Here is a 22,378-nt window from a genome sequence, read left to right as displayed (position 1 = left end):
CACTCACATTGCGGTGTTGACATCTGCGTGAAATACTCGGAATGAAAGCAGAGAAGCTTGACATGGGATGTTGGTGGTGTGGTGAAATATCGTGAAGAAACCTGCACTTTTTCACAGGCAAAAATAAAACCATTAAGTGATTTACTCTGATTGGCCCAGTTACTGGCAAAACCCTTCAACATCAGAGTGTGATGTCTTTTCAGATGGTCACGTCCATATGTGAAAAGTGCTATTTGTGAGACAAGGTGGGTGAAGTATTTTCTTATTGGACCCATTTCTGCTGGTGAGAGAGACAAGCTTTCAAGCTACACAGAGCTCTTCTCCGGGGCCGGGAGAGAAACTCCGAGCGTTACAGCTCAATACAACATGGTATAGACACTGACTGCATTTAGGCTCCTACCTAGAGACTGAGCGGTCAGGTCCCCTTGACTTCCCCACCACTCTGTGAAGCCGTTAGCAGCTGCGGGTGCTTGGCATTTCTGAAGATCAGGCTGCTTCTATTTAGCTGCCTAAATATGGATGTCTAAATTTAGATACCTAAATGCAAAAATGTTGGCCTCTGCCCAAGAGTGAGGGTGAGGTATAAGTGAAGGCCCTTTATTCCTTAGTAAGGTGAAAAGGGTAATCCCAACACAGCAATGACTGTCAACTGTCATCCTCCCTCCTGTTAATCAAGATGAGAAACACTGATGCCATTGCCACGGGCTGAGCTTCAGCAGATCATGCAGGATCCAAGTGACGTGTGGCTCGGGCTGCTCCTTCAGGCGTTCTCTCTCGCTTTCATCTTCATATGCCTCACTTGGAAGGAGAGTAAAGGTATCCTGTGCCAGCCCTTGGGTAGCGATGCACCTGATGAATTATGATTTGGATCAAGCTGTGTCTGGTGTTTTCCCTGGCTGAGCCACGTCTTGGGTGAGAAAAGGGAGGGAGAAAATGCCTATGGGGATGAGTTGCTGCTGATGGGTTTCCTTGGTGGGTTAAAGCAATCGTTGATCTGTAAAATGCACTGCTGTCTGGGTACCAATGCATTTGCAGCATCCACTCAGTGCAGTGACCCTCTAGAGTAACTCCCCACGTGGCTTCTGTCTTTCTATTAAGGGTTTTGCTTTTTAAAAATTCTGGTGAAGCCCAACTGAGCTCAGGTCCTTCCTGTGTTGGGTGCTGCACATGTGAGATTGTTTCTGCCCCCAGAGAATCTACACTCTCAAGAGAAGACAGGCCCAAGGTGGCAGAGATGAATTATCACCCCTTGTGCTGAGGATAATGGGAAGTTCATGACTACCAGGTGCACAACTATGGAAACACCATGCACAGAAATAGAGATGTCAGCCCCCTGGGTTGGATCCACAGTGACCAATTTTTCCATTTTTAGCATTAATAAATGGGAGCAGCCTGGCTGGTGTGAAGTTACCCCTGCTGCTTGCTACCTGCGGTCAGTGCCTGTAAGTCTCATCCTGCAGCTACAAAACAACTGTTGAAAGCGTAGCAACACATGGCGCAAAGTTAGCTATCACGAATGGCTGCCTGCACTGGCTCTGTCACTACGCATTGCCAATCTCCCCTGCAGGCCAGGGCTTTCTAGTGACCTTTCCGAGAAGTGTTCAGCCTTGGTGCAGAAATTTCAAGCCATTGGATAGTTTCTAAATATAGACACTACAGCTGCCTTTAAAAATGGTGGCTGTGATCTGATTCTTCTCTTGCAATCGCTGGGGCTTGGGGCTCCATTGTGCTGTGTACTCCCCCAGCCAATCCCTGCCCCAGACACAGTGCCGTTTAGCAGCGCGGATGTGTGTTTTGAAGGAAGTGTGCAAAACTGGTTTTGGGCTTTGCAGTAGCCCAGTGAGCAACTGACAGTCTAGAGTTGTAGATGGGTTACCCATCACCATGGGATCTGAACATGCTTTGGGCACCCGGGGATGCCCTACCAAAGAAGGGAGCAGAAAGCCCAGGATTTGCTTTCAAAAAACAAAATCCACATGAAATGTGACAGTTTACATTTAGGAAATGCACAAAGCAAAACCTACCCCAAATATACAGCAGCCCTGGGAGCGGTTCCGTAATGGGCAGCATCCCTAGACTGAGTCATTCTGAGCCCCGACAGCTCCAGCTGCATTCAGGTGCAGCCACTGCCTGTTTCTGTTCCTTGAATCTGGTTCTTACAAGCCCCTGGGAACTGGCAGCTGAGGAAATGACTAACAATCTTCAAATGGACCAATGACTCTCCTGTAACCATCCCGCTGGGGGGCAGAAAAAGCAACTGCACCACAAACCCTGATCTCCCCTCATCCTTCTTGCAGGGTAACTTTGGGTGCTGAGCCTTGCGCTGCAGCGTCAATGGCAGGGGCCTGATCTTCCCACCAAGTCCAATGTTTTTCGGTAACGAGGCCCCTTTCCTGCATGGCGTGTGACTGTGCTGGAATCTGGCTTTGGGGGCTGGTGCTCGGTGTAGGATACTTTACCCCCTACCAGGTTGGGGCTGTTGGGATCTCTCCTTTTATGCTAGGACTGTTTGGTGTGATATCGTTAACATCTCCCCACTTGGTGCAGCTGCTCTCCCTGTTCTAGAAGGCTCGTTAACACCAACGTTCTAAGATAACGTTTCATGACCACGTGAGCAAAGCTACTCGATGCACTGGTTTGTGCCAAGCCTCCCTTGGCTAGTAGGGGAGGGGCCTGGAAATTTAGCACCTCAGCACATGTTAAGCCTGGACATACTGAAGAGGAGCCACTTGCTGCTTTGGTGATCCTGCTATGGTTAGTATAGCAGTCACATCTGGATCCACGTTACACTGTCCTAAGGAGGCCTGAGCTAAATCTGAGTCCAACATCTTCACTCGAAATAGCCCAGAGAGAGACTTCACCAAACTTCAGCCATTCAGGCTGAAATGTCCCCAGCAGGTGCCTTTCTCAGGCTGAATTTTTTTTTTAAAGTTTCAGCTAAAACCGTTTCCAAGAACAAGTTTCTAAAATGAGACGAAGGAAAAACATTGGTTTTGCCCATGTGTTTCCATAACAAAACCATGTCTCATTGAGAAGTTCTAGCACTTCCATGCTTGGGAACAGGAACTTTGTAATTGATCTTGCGGTTTGCCCTCGTGTCAGGGATGGGCCTTTTGTTTTCACCATGAAAATTTGACCAAGATCGAAGACTCCGAATGATCTTTCTCACATGCTCAGAGACTTGTCCAGAGAATTTCTCTGTCAAAGTAAAGATTCCACTGACAGTGAGCAAGCTCCAGGGGCACCCTTACTTCTGCTACTTCCAAAATTCTGAGCACTTGACTTAGCAGCCTTGCTGTTCTCCTAAGGTCGTTTATTTGTATGTCGTCTGGAATTAAAGTGAGGAACCTCCGTGGGAAGCCCACTAGCAGCCAGGTTCTTGTGGGTCGTGTCTGAAAGCTGAGCTACGTCAGCTACAGTGAACAATCTCCCCAGGACAACAGGCCTGGTGCTTGCCTTATGGCAGTGATCTCTGGAATGAGTTCCATTCCCTGTGGGGGCTGTACACAAACATTGTCTCAGCTCCACTAGCTCGCACTGGCAGGAATTGCTACCGCTGCGCTACGCCTGGCTGGATCAAGAGCTCCATGGGGTGAGTTTATGAGCTTGGTTCTCGCAGCGGTGCAGCCAAGTGGCAGAAACCCCTTTGCAGGCAATAAAGGGGGCTTGTGTTCTCCTTTTCTCTAGTTCTTGCTTTTCCCTCTTTGAATTCAGAATTCTCTGGGGTTGTCTCTCTCCCTGACAGAGGGAGGATTAATGGGAAGGAAGCGTTTTCCGGGGAGAGCAGCTAAGCAGAGTAGCATGTGCTGTATTAAATCATGGAAGGAAAGCAGCAGATACGTGGGTGGGAAGAGAAATCCTGCCTGGAAACCACCTGCAATTAGTGGAGTGAGAGGGGAAGCTCTGATGCAGGGAAGACATTGGAACTATCCTCATCCTCTGCCTGTTTCTCTGCTCTAGGGCTTCTGCCCAGAGCTGTAGTGGCCACAGAGAATGCCCCAGTCCCTCCAACAGGGCTGTGAGGCACTCCGTTTTGCACATTCACTTGCACCCTGAGCTAACGTCCTGGGCTGCTCCCTTGCCCCATTGACCCTTTATTGCTTCCTGGCTCTAGGCTGCACATTATGCAATAGCAACCGTTCTCTGAGGGTCTGTTTGGGCCCCTGGAGCTGTGCCCGCTGCTCCATTAGCTGAAGACTGCAAGCTGCAAGACACAGCTCCTGTGCCTGTATCCAAGTCCGTGCTCGCAGGGGAGAATGTTTAGCTGGCTGTCAGTGCAGCTCAGTTGGAAGCTGGGATATTAAACACTCCAGCGAAGGCTCTTTTCTTCCTCATCAAGAGTCCCCCGAGTGCCTGCTGCCTTGTTCTTGCTGCATCTATTTGTTTCAAGTTACCAGGTGTGGTGAGAGTTGCGATGTGGTTGCCCGCCATTGCTACACGTGGCCAGCAGGGGGAGCCCACTCCCTAGCTCCAGTGCTCCGTGCACCTGGTAGAGTTGGTCCAACTTGACTCCTGGCTCTCGGGGCTGCAGTGAAACCCGGCGAATGTAGACTCCCGCCCCTAGGGATTGTGTGTCCTGCACCATGCCCAGGGGCCCTGATCTTGCCTGGGGCTGCTGGGTGTTACTGCACTCAAATAAACAAGTAGACCATCACCTTCAGCCCCTGCTTAGCCTCTCTGAGCTAGGCACAGACCCCCACCCTACACAGTTTCGTAGCTTTAACTTGCTGCAGCTCTAACTTGCTCAGCAACCACCCTGCCACGGGGCATGGGGCTAGGGGAGGTGCAACCTACTCTCCTTTGGCAGGGCCTGATTTTTTCAACCCCGTTATGGCTGCCCAGACGGCCAAGATCTCAGGACCCTCATTCTGGGATTTCTCCCATACGCAAAGCCATCTGCCTCCCCAGAGCTGCAGCCAGCCGGCTAGGAGGGGAGCCTGACTTCTGGGGGGCTCTGAATGCAGCAAGTGCCAGCTGCTTCACATCTTACTGCAGGGTTTTTTCATAGATCCCAAGGCCTGAAGGGACCACTGTGGGCATCCAGTCGGCTCCCTAGGCCCTAGGATTTCCCTGAGTTAATTTCTGTTGGAAACTAGAGCAGATCCTTTAGAAAACCATCCAAGCCACTGTGAACTTTGGTAAATTGTCCTGACAGCTCCAAGTTTGTGCTTTATTTCTAGTCTGACCATGTCTACCTTTTTTTTACTGTTTCTTTCAAACCTGCACAAATCAAACCCAGATCAATCCGTAAAAAGCTCCACGAGCTACTTGTGCATTTGTTACCACCTCTGTGCCCACTGTCTTGGCCTTGAAACGAGACCTGTAAATCTTCATAAGTGCTGGGAGGGCTCTGGATGCGATATGGGATGCAGGACACACCTGCTCCTAATAATTTTCTCTGGTGCTTACTGGCTGTCAATTTCATTGCCACGCCCAAGAGCTGCGGGAAGGGGGGTGTGGAGACGCAGCCCTTCACGAGGGGGCTGCGCAACCTGGGTTTGAGCCTGTTCTCTCCTCCAGCCCCCGTTCAGCTCTTTGATTCTCATCTGCTTTCTCGCTCCAGTGCTAGGACAACCATGCTGGAGCAACAGGGCCTGTGAGAAACACGTTGCAAGGAATCCTAAGAACCCCTGCAAGGGTGGGATTTGCATTTCCACTGGGTTACGCTGCTGTGGTGCCCTGAGCCTTCCCTAGCAATCTCAGGATTGCGACAGAGCAGCTCTGTGCCCTTGGCTGCAGAGCTGAGGCTGCTCCTCATTGCTCCAGGTAGGAACAGCCCTGGGGGTGTCCACTCGCCCTCGGTGGTGCCCGGGGCCTAGAGGTGCTAACACAACAGGGACACCCAGCAGCTGCTTTCAGATCATTTCTTTAATAAGGAGACGGACATTGTTACAAAATAACAGTTTAACAATAGAGACAGAAACAACAGAGACCACACAAGGGGGATGGGTGTTAAAAGCAGTTTCCTGCCAGAGTTCAGTGCTGCAGAGACGGGTGCACTGCGAGAGATGCCAGGAAGGGGTTGAGACCTGGATGATCTCAAGATGGGGGGGGGGATTTGTATATAGACCCCTTCGGGGCAGGGGAGGTGAGAGGAAGAAGGGGGCAGGAAGGCAGGACCCCACCCTGAGGCTTGAATGTCTGGTTTTGAAGGCTGAGATCCCTTTCCTTCCCAAAGGCAGCGGAGCAGAGCCCTGGTGGCTGTTAACCCTGGGCCGGTGCTGGGGGCAGGGGTAGACACTGAAGTAGGACGTACCCCTGTTGCCAGCAGGAATTTCCCAGCTTGTTGCAGCTGCCCATGCAGGCCTGAGCCCTGCCCCCCTCTTGCCTACAGCTTCCCTTCCCTGCTGCTTGATCCTGAGACCCAGGCCAGACCATCAGCTCTGCATCCCCTGCTGGGCTCGCTCTGGGGCTGAGGACTGGGTCAGTTCTTTGTCTGCTCTGGTTCCCCTGTGCGGCAGCTGCCCTCGCTCCCTTGCCTCGCCTGCCCTGCTCCCTTCCCCCCCTTGCTGCAGCGTTGGCCCCATCTCCCATGAGCTGCTCCAGAGGGCGGGGTTGGATTCCCCTCGGGGGCTGCGATGGGCACACACATCCATGGGTTTGAGGGGCACAAGGGGCCATTCTGCTCTTCTCCTCGGAGCTCCTGCATAGCGCAGGCCAGAGCACCCGTGACTTGTGGCTGAGACAGAGCAATCCTCTTAGGGGACCATCCAGTCTGGATCGAAGCCTCTCAATGCCTCAGGATCTACTGTGCACCTGTCCCAATGGCTAATAGTGCTCCCTGCTGCGAGCAGGGCTGACGGGTCCCAGGCCCCCAGCACAGCCAGCGGCAGATGTGTGGTTGCAACAACCGGACTCACCTATGCCTGGTCCCTCTGCCCAGAAGGCAGCAGAGAGCTGGACTTGAGGTCAGTGCATGCTTCAGCTCTCATTAGGGGGCATGATGCTCTGTCTGCCCCTAAACCCACTCCTGTCTCCCCAGGGGGCTCGAGAGCTGGTTAAAATGTTACAGCTTGGCCCCAATGGCAGGAACTTGAGCAACTTCCATCCCATGGAGCCCTGCTGTCCAGGGGTTGCATAGATGGCCTGGCAGCTGCCCTTGATCCAGAGGGGCAGTCGCCCTACCCATCCCTGCTCGGATACGGAGTCTGAAACCTGCTCAGTTGCCCCAGTGCCTAGCTGGAGAGCCAGGATCAGGCTGTGGCAGGAGCAATAGCGGGCCTGAAATCAGTGGCAGTCTCTGTCCCCCAAAGAAGCTCATGATACAACAGACAGGACCTCAGCCTCCATCAGACTGGTTAGAGCTAGCACCGAGGCGCTCAGGGGGTTCGGATTCGGGCCACACTCGTCTGCCGAAGGAGCTCCAGCATTTGCCCCGGCGTGTAAGAACGAGATCCCAGCGTTTCAAACCGTGACATTCCAAACCCAGCTGTATGGGGCTCCAGCTTGGATGTAGCTCCAAGCCATGGTGAGGACTAACCTCCAGGCCATGGCAAAGGCTAGTGTCCTGAGCCAGCCCTCCCCCAGGATGAGGGCTTGGGAGATCCTTCATAAAACACAGGGAGAGACGTTACCAAGAGGGGCCAGGAGAACACAGAGGATCACCTGTTGGCCCATCCCAGGCGAGGATCCTGGCAGGCCGTGGTCTAATATGGCTTCTAAGTTTGCTTTGACAATAAAATGCATCAACACGGGACAGAACGCCAAAGCCACAATGCTACTGGACATGGCATAAATTGAACAAGGTACAGTTTTGCACGGATAGATTACAAGACACACATGAAATTATTCCCCTACTGGCTTGTTATTTACCCCTCAAACATTTGTGAATGCGGCAGGCATGCTTTGTTCCTTACCATTTTATTTTATTTTATTTCTTTTAAATTGGAAATAAACTGATCATGTTAAGCCTGCTGCCTTGGGCAATAAGAGGTTGTTTTTTTATAGGGCTCACTCGAGCCTCTTGGGGAAAATAAACCCCCTCAGGCCCCATTTTAAAAATAATGCTGCAGCCTGTATATGTTCTGCCCAGTGGACGACGGCTCAGAGGCGTAAAAAAGCATCTGGATTCTCTGCTCAGCATGCTGCTAGGTACGTTGTGGTGATCTGTCATGCAGTGGTACCAAGGCTGGCTGGTTGTCCTAGCGAGCTATATATAAATAACTACATATACAAGAAGGGATTTTGGATGTGGCTCAGATGGCTTGACTAGGTGGGGGGGGGAAGCTTTTTTCCCTTTAAAAAAAAAAGGGGGGGGGATTAAAGTCACAGTCCCCACCCCCCTTCTCCCCCAGACACATTTAAACAGTCCAAGTTAAAAATGTGCCAAATTCAATAGAGCAGGACTCAATTCCGGGGGTGCATTGTCCACTTCAAAGGAGTTGATGTCTGATAGAGGCCCGTGGAGCGGGGAGCAAAATGGAAGAGGGGTGTTGTCCCTCCTGTGCCCCACCCACCACTTGTGTCCTGTGCTAATCCAAAGGCGGGTATGTTGAACTCCCATTCTGCTCACCCAATTACTTTCTCTTCCCCAGTCCCAGACATGATTTTTTTTTAACACCCTTAGTATTATCTGTAATAATAAACTGACCGATAGTCCAGGCAGTGGTGAGACACGGACTTAGATGCTGATTTAGGGACCCCAACAATGGAAGTAAATAGTATGGGGCAACAGTCCAAGGCCTGGCGTGAAAGCAGAGCATGTTGGGTTTACTCTCCTGAGTAAATTAATTCGTCTGCTTGTGTCACCATCACTGAGCTCTGGTGTGTTTATTAGGTCACCTTGGTTCATAAAAAGCCCATTAACCTTTCACTTTCTTGGCCTAACTCTAATTTTGGAATGGAGGGGGTGGTACAACTGTGTCTATCACAGGCATATGCACCGCCCTTTAAGAAAAGGGGACACTCATTAGATCATGCTTGTAACCCGCTGAGGGCTGCTTTGCTCACTTTCCTGTCACGCGAAGGCAGCAGGAGTTCTGAGACATCCGGGTGCAGAGCTTAGCCGCTCTGCTGTGTGGAATCGCTACCTCTGCTCCTTGGACCTCCTGGCCTTTGCCGTTGTGCAGCAATGCCAGATAAGCAGCAGTCAGGCTCGCTTGTGTTTAAAGCTCATGTATGGATCCAGAACTCCATGAGGGCTCCCTCCTGCAACCTCGTGGCCTTAGAACTGGGAACAAATGTACGCTTCCCTAGTTCCCATTAGTGCGACTGCCCCACGGCCAGGCTCGTGGGTGCATGGAGCTCTCCTACTGATTAAATATTGAAGCTCCAGCAGGACTTAAAAGGTAAGGGTTGGGGGGGGCATGTACAAATACAGGATAAATAATTGTTAGAGGGAAAGAGTAGGGTGGAGAGGGGGTTGGGAGTGAAACATTCCCCAATTGTATTAGGGGGTAAGGGGTGTGAAACTGTCCACCTCTCTCCCCATGACCTAGACACTCTGGGCGTGGGTAAATTCCACCTCCTGTGAGATGTCCCAGACTGCTGGGCCCATGCCCTTGGCCACACCAAAACTTACTACTCTGGCTCTCCTTGCTCTTCGTACTCACAAAAATATGTCAGCAGCTGCTTGGTGCTGCAGTCTGCTTCTCTAAACCACAAGCTGTGTGGCTGGAAAGCCTGGATACAGTCCCAGGCAGGAGCTGTCCTACTAGAACATTTGCTAGAGGCATGGCCAGTCACAACTTTTCCTGGGAAGACACTTCCATAGGCCAAGCCACATTGCGAGGAAAACGTAGCTGGTGATCAGGGAGATTTGCAAGGATGCTCCAGCACTGGCTGGCACGGGGCTGCAGCGAGGTCCTTTGAGGGATATTATGCAAAAGGTTCAGAATAAAACAGGACTGGACTCACAGAAGGAAAGGAAACCACAGTGTGGATACGTATCAGATGCTACTATCCAATGCGCTGGTTCAACCAAAGCAAAGCCACTAATGTTGAAGGTCCCTTAGAGCCAGTAAATGGGAAACTGGTTTGGTCTTCTCAGGTACAGAGTGGACCGAATTGGGAAGGGTGGATGGTTTCTTCTTGTTACTTCAGGAAACGCTCTAGCAGGGGCAGGACAAGAGCCTGTTTCTTTATAGGTCCAGTCCTGGCCCCCTGAAAAGACATTTACTGCTCTTTGGGGGAGGGGGGAATATGGCCTATATCTGGCGGAAGGCAAAGGAACTGGACTGGGTTCATCAGGCAGCAGGCCCTGTGGTAAACAGCAGATACTTTAGCCTTTGGGGCTAAATGTGCTTAGCCAATGTGCTTCCCCTCTTAGCTGTGTATGATGCTGGAAGGGGGTGAGAGAGCACCCCTGCCACCTGGGCCAGCTACTCACCCACCCCATGGGCACCAGTGACTGATATTCTCTCTAGGGGTTTCATGGCAAAGCCAGACACACAGCATTTGAGCTGTCTCTCACCCTGGGTGTGCTCCTGGCTAGCATTTACCAGGCTTCCTGTTAGCCCACAACTCCCAGCTGCCCCAGACTTTATAGCAACTCTGGGCCCCGAGACCATCCCAACTGCCCTTTTTCCTCTCCCAGTGCAATGCTTAGTTAACACTATGACGTAGAACAGCTTCACAGGGCAGAGAGTGAGTGCCAGAGCCTCAAGGCCTGGCTTCCCCCGGGGTCAGGCTCAGCCCCTGGAGAGTGGGAGAGCCAAGTTTGAGGCTGACTCAGATTTGATGGCAGCCTTTGCTGGAGCGGCCCAGCCTCTGGGCTGGGTTGGAGGGGTGGTGCTGCCTGCTGTGAAAAGTCTCGTTTGTGCCGGGAAGCAAAGCCCTGCAGGCGCACGCCCCCACGTAAGGGTGCTGCCTAGACTCAGGCAGTGTAGACAATTTCATACACACACATCTAGATAGGGGCTTAATCCTGACACTCACACAGCCCAGCTGAGGGCCACTCCTACTGGGCTAGAAAGTCAACTGCTTGGGCTGGGTCTCTGGCCCAACTACAGCGTGGAACAGTGTCAATTGGGGAGATGGACAGTGCTCAGCTAGGCAATTCCCTCTGGCCCAGTGGTTAAGGCCCAAGCTGGAGTGTGGGAGAGCCTGGTTCCAGTGCCCTACGCCCTTGTCAGGGCCACAAAGGTGGGGCTCTGGCTGCATTAGCTACTAGTGGAGTGCCCCACTGGCAGAGTTTATAACCACAATATTTCTACGAGGCAACTGTGTTTTGGGCACAGAAGACATTCTCTGAAGCTACCCACCTGGTTTGAGATGCTCACTGCCTCCACAGCACTCAGCGGGCTCCCTAGCAAAGGAATCAAACTCACAGCCTGACCATGCCTGGTAAGTCCCATAACCACTGGGCTAGTGAGGGACTGAAACACAGCTCCCTTCTCTCTCTGTGTAGCCCAATACCTACTGAATTAATTAAACTATAAAGTGGAACAACTTCACGCAGGGAGATTGAGACCTTCCTGCTGTGAGTTCCCCTGTAGTTATGCTCTGCAGCTGGGGTGTAGGCAATCCAGGTTTGAGGCTTAATTCTGATTCAGAGGGGGGGGTCTGGTTTTAATTAAATATTAATTGGCCCACATCCCAGGGACTGACCTCCATCCCAGGAAGACAATAGCTCCTGCAAAGGAGATGGGATTTAAACAAGGACTACCCCCCTACCTCAGTCACCTGGGAGGAAGGAAATCCCTGTCCAAACCCCTTCTTAGGGGGCACAGGGGAGACTGGCACTAGGCTCACCCACAACATAGGCAAGTACACTAACCACTGGACTACAGAGTGATCTTAACCCTTGAGTGGGCCCAACTAATACTTAATGGAAGCGGCCAAGCTTCCACAGGCAAGAACAAGGATAAGAGCACTTAACCGACTCTTACTCTCAGCAAGCAGAGGCAGGAATTAAATCAACACGTCCAACATCTCAGGGGCTGGCCCAGACCACTGAGCAATAGACAGCTTCTGACTTTGCTGGGGCCCAAATAACAGTTAATTAAAGTGGACCAGCTTCAACAGGAAGGCTGGAGTGAGCACTCTAGTCACATAGCAGCTCTATCACCACATTTGAGCAGCTCACTGAGTAACTCTGTACCATTGGGTCACTGGCAGGAACACCGGGAGGGATTTGCACCTGCCTCACTAACTCCCCAGCTCTACCCTCTCGCCTTGAGTTCTGAAGACCGTGTACCTTAAACCCTCCCCCGGGATGCATCTGGCTCTGTACACTTTTAGGTCATGCATCTTCAGAAGATGTACAGTAGTGCAAGGCATGATGGGACATGTATGCAAATCACCCCAGAGCTGCTTTCATTTAAGATGCCATTTAAAGCCATATGGATGGCTTTAATCAGCCATTTTGGTAAATCAGCCTTGGGTTGGGTGGGCCCCTCTCACGTCCAGCTGCTGCTGTAAGCCTGCCTTGCAATGATCATTTACATAAATATCCCACGATGTCGTTTTCCAAACCAAGACTCTTTTGTGCTCTGTCCTGCACTGAGATTGAACGTTCGGTTATCAAAGCCATGCACCTGCCATGTAACCGCTCCCCTTCTCTGGCAATCATGTGTGGGGGGAGGGGGCTGCAAGGTTCAATACCCTACCTAAGTTCAATACCCTACACGGGTGGCAATAGCCCAGGGGCTGTATGCCCAGCAATGCACCTGTCGCACCAGAAGAAACTAAATCTTAAGATGTTCAACGGAGCCTTGGAGGTTCCAGTCCCAACGTGGCTACCCTCGCACTTCTCTGGGTGGCTGATGGGAGTCAAAGCAGTTGCGTGATCATCACAGCTCATCACAGCTCTTCTCCACCGACCTGCCTAGTCCAGCTGTATGTATCCCCAAAGCAAGCACAGTGTATCTGGTCAACTCACATGTTCAGGCTCAGTTGTCACCTTAGCACAATGTTTCAAGGTCCCAGTGTAAAACCGAAGAGAAAGGAAGACGATGCCCTGCCACGGCCTGACACCTCTGGGACCCACGGCAGAAGCTGGCTTTACGCTTTCAAAGAACAGCACGTAGAAACGATGAGACATGCAGCGGAAGGAAGCGACTTTGCAGAATGAAAAGAACCATCCCTGTCTTTAACCATTTCCCCTGACAGCGCTCAGAACTGTCTGGAAACCCTTCCACAGCAACCAAAGGGTATTGCAGCTTAAAACAAAATGGAAGCAAAAACCAAAGGTTACATAACTGAGGTATCGATAGCTCTGGGTCGCTTAGAATGTCCATAGGTTATTCTGGGCTACGGAGCTTCCTATTTGTTCTTCCCAAGTGATGCGTCCACCTCTTCTTCCGGCTTCAGGGAGTGCCACTGGGCGATGGGCCGCCTGGGGTTAGCCAGCATGTCGGACCAGTGCCGCAGCTCCGTGCCACTGGCGTTGGAGCCAACAAATACTTTGCCGATGGCTTCATTCTTCCCCAGTTTGTCGTAATCCAGGACAGTGATCACCACCTGCACTTTCTGGGGCACACAGAAACGCTGTGTTATTACCAGCATCACAGCTGCAAAATGGCCCAATGCCACTGAGAACCCAGTGGGAATCTATTGGAGCCAAGATTCCCCTGCAGCTGGGAGATGGGTACCAACCTGTCCAGTGATGCCTGATGGATCTGAGTACCTGTTCCCATGGGAATCATGTTCCCAACTCCTGCAGGCAGCTAGGCAAAGCTCACCCTGTATCTTCAGACAGCTCTCCCTTCTCATTTTAGGGGCAATGGATATTAAAGAGGCAGGTCTGTCCTGAAAAGGGGCTATGTGATATCGGCAGAACACCTGCTCCCCATGTCCGAGTTTAGCTTCTGAAGCAAGTTCGTCCTTTTCCTCTAGATAGGCAGAGCCAATGCAGCTAAGGGCTTATTTCCCACCCTAATGTTGCACCATTTTAATTCCACTGGTCCACTTAAAGTGGTACAAACTCCTTGGATGGATGCAGTGCTACAAGTATAAAGGTGCCAATACCAGCATTGCTAAACCTGTTGCTGCGTGAAGGCACCTTTATACCGAAATAACTGCACCCATACTAGGGCTTGTGCTGGGATAACTATTTATACCATTTATACTATTTATACCGGAATAACTGCACCCATACTAGGCCTTGTGCTGGGATAACTATTTCAGTAAAAAAAAAAAATGCACCCCCCTGACCAGCAGCGTTACACCGGGCCACAAGCTGGTGGAGAGCAGGCCTGAGTCCCATTGGTTACATTCTGCACACCATTAAAGGTAACATGGCTGCAGCAGGGAAGGGTGTCACTGAGGTCAGAGCATGATAGGGTCAGGGTTGTGCTGGGGGCCCGAGGGGCAGAGTATGAAGGGGATGGGGCTGCGCAGGGGTCACTAGTGAAGGGCCCGGTGACGTTACGGGGTTCACCAAAGCCAGAGGGCGAAGGGGCCAGAACCGCATGGGGGCTGCCGAGGGCAGTGGGCACAGTGGTCTCCAAGGGCAGCGGATGAAAAGACTGGGGCCATATGGGGGTCACTGAGGGCAGTGGGGATGGGGGGTCATTCATGAGCCTTTCATTACAGGCGATGAAGCAAGAGGCAAAAAGAACCCAGCTTGACTTGCTTAGGGCCCTAAATATGCATTTAGGTGCTTAGCTTTAGGTCCCTCCTTTGAGCCATTTGGCCTCAGATTCCTGGCTCAGGGGTTTGCAAGGCTGGCAGGCCAGGGGAAAACCCAACTTTCTGCTTGGAACCTGGCAGGTCAGCCCTGGAGCAGCTGAGAGACAATAGCACAGAGCCACTCCTCTAGCCCTGCTTTGACCAGCACCAGTGTCTTTGTCTCACTAGCTCTGCCCCTCCGCCTGCTGGCTGCCGTTAGCATTGGTTATTTCTGAAGGTGGTGCTGGACCTTACTGGCAGGAGTAACCCTCGCTGCAGGGGGCTAAGAACTAGTGGTTGTAATTTACAACAAGGGGGTTCATATGCAGAGCATATGGAGCAGCCACAGCTTCAGCCAAGGCCAATGGGAGCCTCAGGCACCCAGTGACTCTGACATTCAAGCCACAGAGATATTGGTAGCATTTGCCCAGCGTAAACTCTGGCTTTCTGTACTGCCTCTTGCATTCAAAGCATCCACCCTCATTACACAGCAGGGACATGTCAGTCTGGAGGAGCTTAGCTCCTGCTCAGTACTAGCGTGTATGAAACACCGGCCCAATGCCAGCTCCCATCTCTCCATCTCCTCCGCTGCTCGGGGGGTGGGTGTGTCTAGATCATCTGAAGGCCTGGGTGATCACCTTATATGGGTGGATGTCATGGGGGAAAGGTCTGATCCCTCCAATCAGAGGCTCCCAACTCAGTCATGTGAACTGTCACTCACTCATCTCTATGCCCCACCCCAAACCTCCCAAGACGAGAATCTCGGCATGGGAACCTGTATCTGCTCAAAGGGGATCTCGAAGCTGAAGGACTCATTGAAGTAGGGGTTCAGGGTCTTCTTCTTCACAGTGGTTTTCTTCTTCTTCAGCCTCTTGCCATTCTGCATTAGGTGGATCTTCACATATGGATCTGCAGGGAGAACCCAAAGCAGAAAAGGTCAGAGCCAGCCCTACTTGTAAAAAGAAAAGGAGTACTTGTGGCACCTTAGAGACTAACAAACTTATTTGAGCATAAGCTTTCGTGAGCTACAGATCACTTCATCCCCCTTCGAGACTGAACTGAGCAGGGTCACTCTGACCAGTGACCTAGGGAAGTTCAGGGCCCCCTCTCCGGGACAACGCATCCACTATCATGTTGGCACATCCCTTCACATGGACCACGTCCATGTCATAATCCTGCAGGAGCAGGCTCCACCTCGGGAGCTTGGCGTTGGCTCCTTTCATCTGGTGCAGCCAAGTCAGGGGAGAGTGGTCGCCCGAAGAGATGTAGCTCTAGTTTCTTGAGGGCCCACACCATGGCCAGGCACTCCTTCTCGATGGTCGCGTAGTGTTGCTCCCAGGGTAGCAACTTCTTGCTCAGGTACACGATGGGGTGTCTCTCCCCCTTTTCATCCTCCTGCATTAACACCACCCTTAGTCCCGTGTCTGAGGCCTCTGTGAACACCATAAAGGGCTTGTCAAAGTCTGGGTTTGCCAGAACTGGGCCACTGGCCAGAACCTCCTTCAATGCCCAGAAAGCTTCCTGGCACTGCTCGGTCCAGACCACCTTGTCTGGCTTCCTCTTCTTGCATAGCTCCATGATGGGGGTGGTTATGGCACTAAAGTGGGGCACAAACCTTCAGTAGTATCCTGCCAACCCAATAAAGGCTTGGACCTGCTTTTTGGTGTGGGGAGCGGGCCAGTCTCTGATCACCTCCTCTTTAGCTGGTTCCGGCTTTAGGCGGCCGCTCCCCACCCAATGGCCCAGGTAAGATACTTCAGCCATCCCCACCTTGCACTTCTCTGCTTTTACAGTCAGCCCAGCCTCCTGGAGTTGGTCCAGCACTTGTCTAACCTGGGACACATGGTCCTCCCAGGTCTGGTTAAAGACACAGATGTCATCAATATACGCCATGGCAAAACTCTCCATCCCCCTCAGTAGCTGATCCACGAGGCACTGGAAGGTGGCCGGCGCTCCCTTGAGGCCGAAAGGCAGGGTCAGGAACTCATAGAGCCCCAGAGGGGTGATAAAGGCTGATTTCGGCCGGGCATCTGCATCCAGCGGAACTTGCCAGTAGCCCTTTGTAAGGTCCATGGTGGTGGGGTATCGAGCTCTTCCCAATTTGTCTAGGAGCTCGTCAGGCCTGGGTATGGGGTAGGCATCAGATACAGCGATGGCATTGAGCTTCCGATAGTCCACACAGAACCGGATCAACCCGTCCTTTTTGGGGACCAGCACCACCAGCGAGGCCAAGGGCTGGCTGATGGCTGGCTCACCCCCAAAGCCAGCATGTCTCTGCCCTCTCTTTCCAGGTCCTGAGCCGTTTTCCCTGTGACTCGAAAGGGGGAGCATCTTATCGGTGCATGAGACCCTTTCTGCACCCGGTGGACAGTCAGATTAGTGCGTCCAGGCTGGTTGGAAAACAGCTGTCGGTACGGATGCAGCACCCCCCGATCTCAGCTTGCTGGGCAGGGGTTAGCTGATCCAAGAGGGGAATTGTTTCCGGGGGTGAACCAGCTCTGGTCCCAGGGAATAGATCTACTAAAGACCATCTCCCTGCTCCTCTCAATGTCCACACATGGCCAACCCCACATCCCCCCTGGCATAATATGGCTTCATCATATTCACATGGTACACCCGGCGGTGGTGCGCCCGGTTAGACAGCTCCACCACATAGTTTACCTCATTTAGCTGCTTGACAACCTTGAAAGGGCCCTCCCAGGCAGCCTGTAGTTTGTTCTTTCTCACGGGGATGAGAACCATCACTGGATCCCCAGTGGCGTAGGCGTGGGCCCGCACCGTGCGGTCATACCAGACCTTCTGCTTCTTCTGGGCTCTGGCCAGATTCTCCCTGGCCAGGCCCATGAGTTCAGCAAGTCTCTCTCAGAAGATCAGGACATACTCCACCATTGACTCTCCATCGGGAGTGGCCTTCCCCTCTCATTCGTCTCTCATCAGGAATGCATCCGATGAAGTGACTGGAGCTCACAAAAACTTATGCTCAAATAAATTTGTTAGTCTCTAAGGTGCCACAAGTACGCCTTTTCTTTTTGCGAATACAGACTAACGCGGCTGCTACTCTGAGCCCTACTTGTGGGCATGCAGGCATGCAGGGACCGTAGAGGGCAGGGTAGCCAAGCTGGGTATATCTGTGACTGGGGGGGTATGAGCAGGCAGAGTGCATCATGCAATGTAGTGACCTGCTGTCAAATCAGGAGTGGGCAGGAACAATAAGCAGACACCATTTATCTATCTGTCTACTGCTAAGTACCTACATGGTGGGAAGATACCTGAGCTCTTCAATCTAGCAGACAGCTTGGGTCCAGACAGGAAGATGGGCAGCCGTGATGGAAACCGTACATCACAGCTGCTCCTGTATGACCACCTGGGCTTGATTCCTGTGTCTCAGGGACTCCTTGACCTCAGAGCGAGCCGTGTCCCTCTGTCCTTTGCACTGGGGTGAGTGCCTACACAGGCAATGGGGAGCCCAGCCCCACAAAAAGTCAAAGGGCACAATGGGAGCAAGACCCGCTCCCTCCCTTGGGGCTTGGGGGCAGCCACTCGCAGAGGTGATGGCCTCAAGACAACAAGATGAAGGCCACTGGAGCATTGTTTTGCAGAGGGAGCTCTCAGACCCTCTGTTCCTAAAGCTCATGCTTCAAGCCAGTCGCCTGCAGGCATCAGGGAGGAATTCCCCCCCAGCACAACCCAATGTATGTGGGAGAGTGGTCTCCATCCTTTGAAGCAGCAAGGATGGTCATGGCTGGAGACGGGACATTGAGTGGGGTAAGCCAGGGCTCTGAGCTGGCTTGATCATTCTCTCTCTCAGGTGCTTGACTGCATCGCATGGGTCACTTGCCAGGATTATCTGGGTCTCCCTCAAATAATCAGTTCCCTGCCATTGCAGGGGCCTCGCGCACTGGTGCACCTCAGTCCCTCCTGTTCTCTGTTGGTGGCACACAACAGTCTGGTCCCCTCTAGGCTGGAACACTCGGAGCTAATTTAGGTTGTTTGGTTTAGGGTGCAGGTGCTGGGTGGCTCAGACTAGATGATCGGTGTGGTTGCTTCTGGCCTTAAGCTCTATGACTCCATAACCCCACCAGACAACACTCAGTAGCTGGGTTTCTGATTTAAAGGTGCTGAGCCCTGGGCAGGAATTCTGCCTGGGGAGTGTTAGTCAGCAGCGGGATTGAGCTGGCTCAGGAGCGCCATCTGGTGCTGGAAGGTGGCTCTGCTCTTACCTGAGAGACCCCCCACGTCCATCTTTTTCAGGTTCTTGGCTTCCAGGATACAAACGGTGAGTTTCCCGGCGGTGGGCACGTACCGTAGCGAGATGCAGATATCTCCCAGCTTCTCTGGCTGCGGAGCAAGGGGAAAAACAGAGGTCAGTGCCTTTCCATGCTCTGGTATCCTGGGATACTTGCACTGAGAATCAATCCCTCAGGAAACCATGGGAGGAGATCCAAGAATCCCTTCACCCATTGAGCTAACCCCTGCATCGGACACTGTGCTGCATCGCTGGTGCAGGCCGGCAGGAGGTCTGTGACAGCGCCAGTCCCCAGCTGGTGGGAGAAGTCAGATCAATTCTAGCAGTTTTTACCAGATTTAAGGCAGGGCTTTTGCACAAGGAAGACACCTTGCAGTGGGCAGCGGGACCTGAGTTAAGTGCAGGTCTCAGGGCACAGCCAAAGCCCGTGTTAAATTGGAGTGTTTCCCCATTACAGGGCTCCCCAGCTCCACATGGACTGACACACAGTATAGTATTTGCCAGCTCCTGCAGTCAGACCACTGTACCAACAGTGCTGAGTTCGGCCTCACAAACCTTCCTGTGAGGTGCGTCTCTATCATTAATCCCACTGTGCAACTGGGGAAACCAAGGCACAGAGGGGCAGTGGTATGGCAAAGTCAGACCTAAAACCCCATTCTGCTGACTGCCAGCCACATGACCCCACCACTTCTTTCTTAATCAATGGAGCCTCTCATTTCCTGGGAGCTCCATAAGCATTATATTGACTTAGCAAGGCTAAGTGACTTCCCAAGGTCACACACCATGGTGATGGCGGACCTGGAAGTGAATCCAGGAGTCCTAACATGTAGTCCCCTTCTCTAGCTGCGAGACCCTATTCCCTGGCCATAGCTGGGAACAGACCCCAGGACTCTTTGTCCCTTCTCCCGCCACTAAGCCACTCTCCTGCAGGTTATCAATCTCCCATTGCAGGATGGATCCTCTTTTTCCCCCTCTCACCAATACTCAACTGCAAAGACAACACTTATAAGGAGCCCCCCCTCCTGGGGTGACCTTGAAAGCACAGCAGCTGCCTGATGATCCCAAATCCTGACCCTTTGAGCACATTTTTGAAGCCACCTCCTGCTGGCCAGATGCGCCCGCTCCTTGCACTCCCAACTCACCTCCTCTTTCTCGCCGCCCTGCAGGTCTCTCCACTCCTCAATGGGTTGGCCCAGGTCCACTGTGTTCATGGGCACCTTGACCTCCCCAATGATGTCGTGCTTGGAGAAGCGATCAAAGTCGTAGATGGCCATCACCAAGGTTTTCCCACCCAGCTCTTGGTAGGGAACCTGTTATGAAGAAGGACCCTTGCAAACCATTGCCATAGCAACATGGGGCCTGGTGTAAGAAAGGATCTGATTGGCTGACGAAGGATCCAACAAGTGATCATGCACCGCAGTGACTATGGCTGGGACCCCTTCACCGATTCTTGCAATGAGTGGCCAGAATTGCGGTGTCAGAGCAATAGCACTGCTCAGCCACACAGCTGCACATGTCGTGCGGGCCAAGGGCTCTGGTTGGTACTTATAACTTGGCAGTTTGGGCAACTGCCTTGGTTCTCGTTCAACATCCTGGTAAATTATTTACTAGGAGCAGCCCCTCTACCAGGGGAGGTACAGATCCTCCTGCAGTTCCTCACTGGGGCATGGTGGGGGCAGGATTCATAGATACTAAGGTCAGAAGGGACCATTCTGATCATCTAGTCCGACCTCCTGCACAGCGCAGGCCACGGAATCTCACACACCCACTCCTGCGAAAAACCTCACCTATCTCTGAGCTATTGAAGTCCTCAAATCGTGCTTTAAAGACTTCAAGGAGCAGAGAAGCCTCCCTCAAGTGACCCGTGCCCCATGCTACAGAGGAAGGCGAAAAACCTCCAGGGCCTCTCCAATCTGCCCTGGAGGAAAATTCCTTCCCGACTCCAAATATGGCAATCAGCTAAACCCTGAGCATATGGGCAAGATTCACCAGCCAGATACTACAGAAAATTCTTTCCTGGGTAACTCAGATCCCATCCATCTAATATCCCATCTCAGGGGATTTGGCCTATTTACCCTGAATAGGTAAAGAAGGAGCAGAAGGCTGGGACACATCCCTGGCTGGAAGACAGACAGGAGTTCTGCCCTACTGACAGTATTAGACTGACTTAACGGCAAGGCTAAGGGGCTCCTTATGGTCACACATATGGCAATGGCAGATGGCATGGCAATGGCAGACCCAGGAATAGAACCCAGGACAAGTGTCCCCTGCAGGACAGAATGGGGTCTAGCAATTGGGGCTGGAGACCACTGCGCTGAGTGAACTGGGAAGGGTCTCACCTTGAAGACGAAAGTCTCATTGAAGGCCGGGTTGAGGGTCTTCTTCTGCACTTTGGTCTCGTATTTCTTCTTCTTGTCTGGAAGCAGGAAGACTTTGACATACGGGTCCGAGGTGCCGCCCATATCCAGCGCCGGGAGCTCGGCCGCTTGGAGAATGCCCACCGTCAGCTGGAGGGAGAAGAGGGATGTTTCCCTCAGTGAGATGGCTCAGCAAGACGCCGCTCCCACTCCCCACTGCATGGAAAAGATCCCCAGTGGATCTTCCAGCTCCACGTTCCCTCTGCCCCTGGCCAGTCAGGGACGCGCTTGGTCACCCTCCCCGACACCCTGCTGGAGCTGGGGCCAGGAGATCGCTTGCTGAGCTGAGTCATTCCCACAGACGGTGCTCTCTCTGTGCTGATAGTGGGCCTGCCAGCTCTGGGCTCAGGGCCCTGTGGAGAGGCATGTTCCATCCATCTTCCCCTTCCTCACATCCCAGGGTGCTTGGGGAGTGCTAGAAGGGACCCTTTCAAAGGGCATGTGGGACAATCATGGTGGGGATAAATTCCCTCCCCACATCTCTGCCTTTTGCAGGCACCTGTGCCACTCAGAGGCTGGCGTTCACCCCACGCTCTTCGGCTGGAGTTTCCAAGGGTGAGTCCTTCACTTGACCCTCTCCTCACAGCCCTCCCACACTGCCCTGCCTCCTTCCCCAACCTCCCCGTGTCCCAGCCCCTCTCCTGCCCATGTCACCTGGTTAGCCTGGAAATCATAGTCCAGCGAGAACTGCAGCTTGCCCAGGTTCTCTGGCTCTTTCTCCTCCTCCTCGCCTTCTCCCTCCGTCAGGCCCATCTCCGCGTCATCGTCATCCTGTTTGTTCTGCAGAGGACACAGAGCTTGCCTGCTCAGCTACGAGGCTGCGGACACTGCCGGCCGATCACACACACCCAGCTCTTCCCCGGCTTGATGCCTTGGGGAGTCTCAGCCTTAGAATTCATGCACGAGTGTCATCGACTGAGGGGAGGCAGGAGGCAGAACTGGGGTTCCGTTCAGTGGACTCCCCGGAGACATGACTGCCCTCTACTGGAGGGACAGCAAGACCCTGCTCTAATGGGTAACTGGAGCCTGAAGAAAAGTGAGCTTTGGGAGCAGAAGGACCTGAGATCTAGCTGCCCTGATGGCTGTGCAGCCCTGGCAGCATAGCAATGGCTGGGAAGTAATGGCTCTGTTACAGGTGACAGCACTGACTGGGAAGCAGGCCTGG

General features: G+C 52.7%; 1 protein-coding gene across 6 annotated transcripts in view; it reads right to left on the bottom strand.

Moving 5' to 3' along the window:
- Positions 1 to 7,877: 7,877 nt before the first annotated feature.
- Positions 7,878 to 22,378, bottom strand: part of SYT2 (synaptotagmin 2) — a 188,572-nt gene continuing 174,071 nt past the window's right edge. For 5 of the 6 annotated variants that reach the window (XM_043500645.1, XM_038380119.2, XM_038380118.2 and 2 more), the window contains 6 exons: positions 21,868 to 21,993; positions 21,136 to 21,303; positions 19,939 to 20,106; positions 18,771 to 18,888; positions 15,326 to 15,459; positions 7,878 to 13,410 (listed from right to left, as the gene is read on the bottom strand). In XM_043500645.1, the coding sequence (XP_043356580.1) occupies positions 13,204 to 13,410; positions 15,326 to 15,459; positions 18,771 to 18,888; positions 19,939 to 20,106; positions 21,136 to 21,303; positions 21,868 to 21,993 (921 nt within the window). In that variant the 3' untranslated portion in view covers positions 7,878 to 13,203. The remainder of the gene's footprint in view (positions 13,411 to 15,325; positions 15,460 to 18,770; positions 18,889 to 19,938; positions 20,107 to 21,135; positions 21,304 to 21,867; positions 21,994 to 22,378) is intronic. The other variant, XM_038380123.2, reaches the window with a different exon arrangement.

Source organism: Dermochelys coriacea, chromosome 21 (genome assembly GCF_009764565.3).
Source record: "Dermochelys coriacea isolate rDerCor1 chromosome 21, rDerCor1.pri.v4, whole genome shotgun sequence".
Classification (NCBI taxonomy): domain Eukaryota; kingdom Metazoa; phylum Chordata; order Testudines; family Dermochelyidae; genus Dermochelys; species Dermochelys coriacea.
Note: the sequence above shows the minus strand (reverse complement) of the source record. Positions and strands in the feature narration are given on the sequence as shown.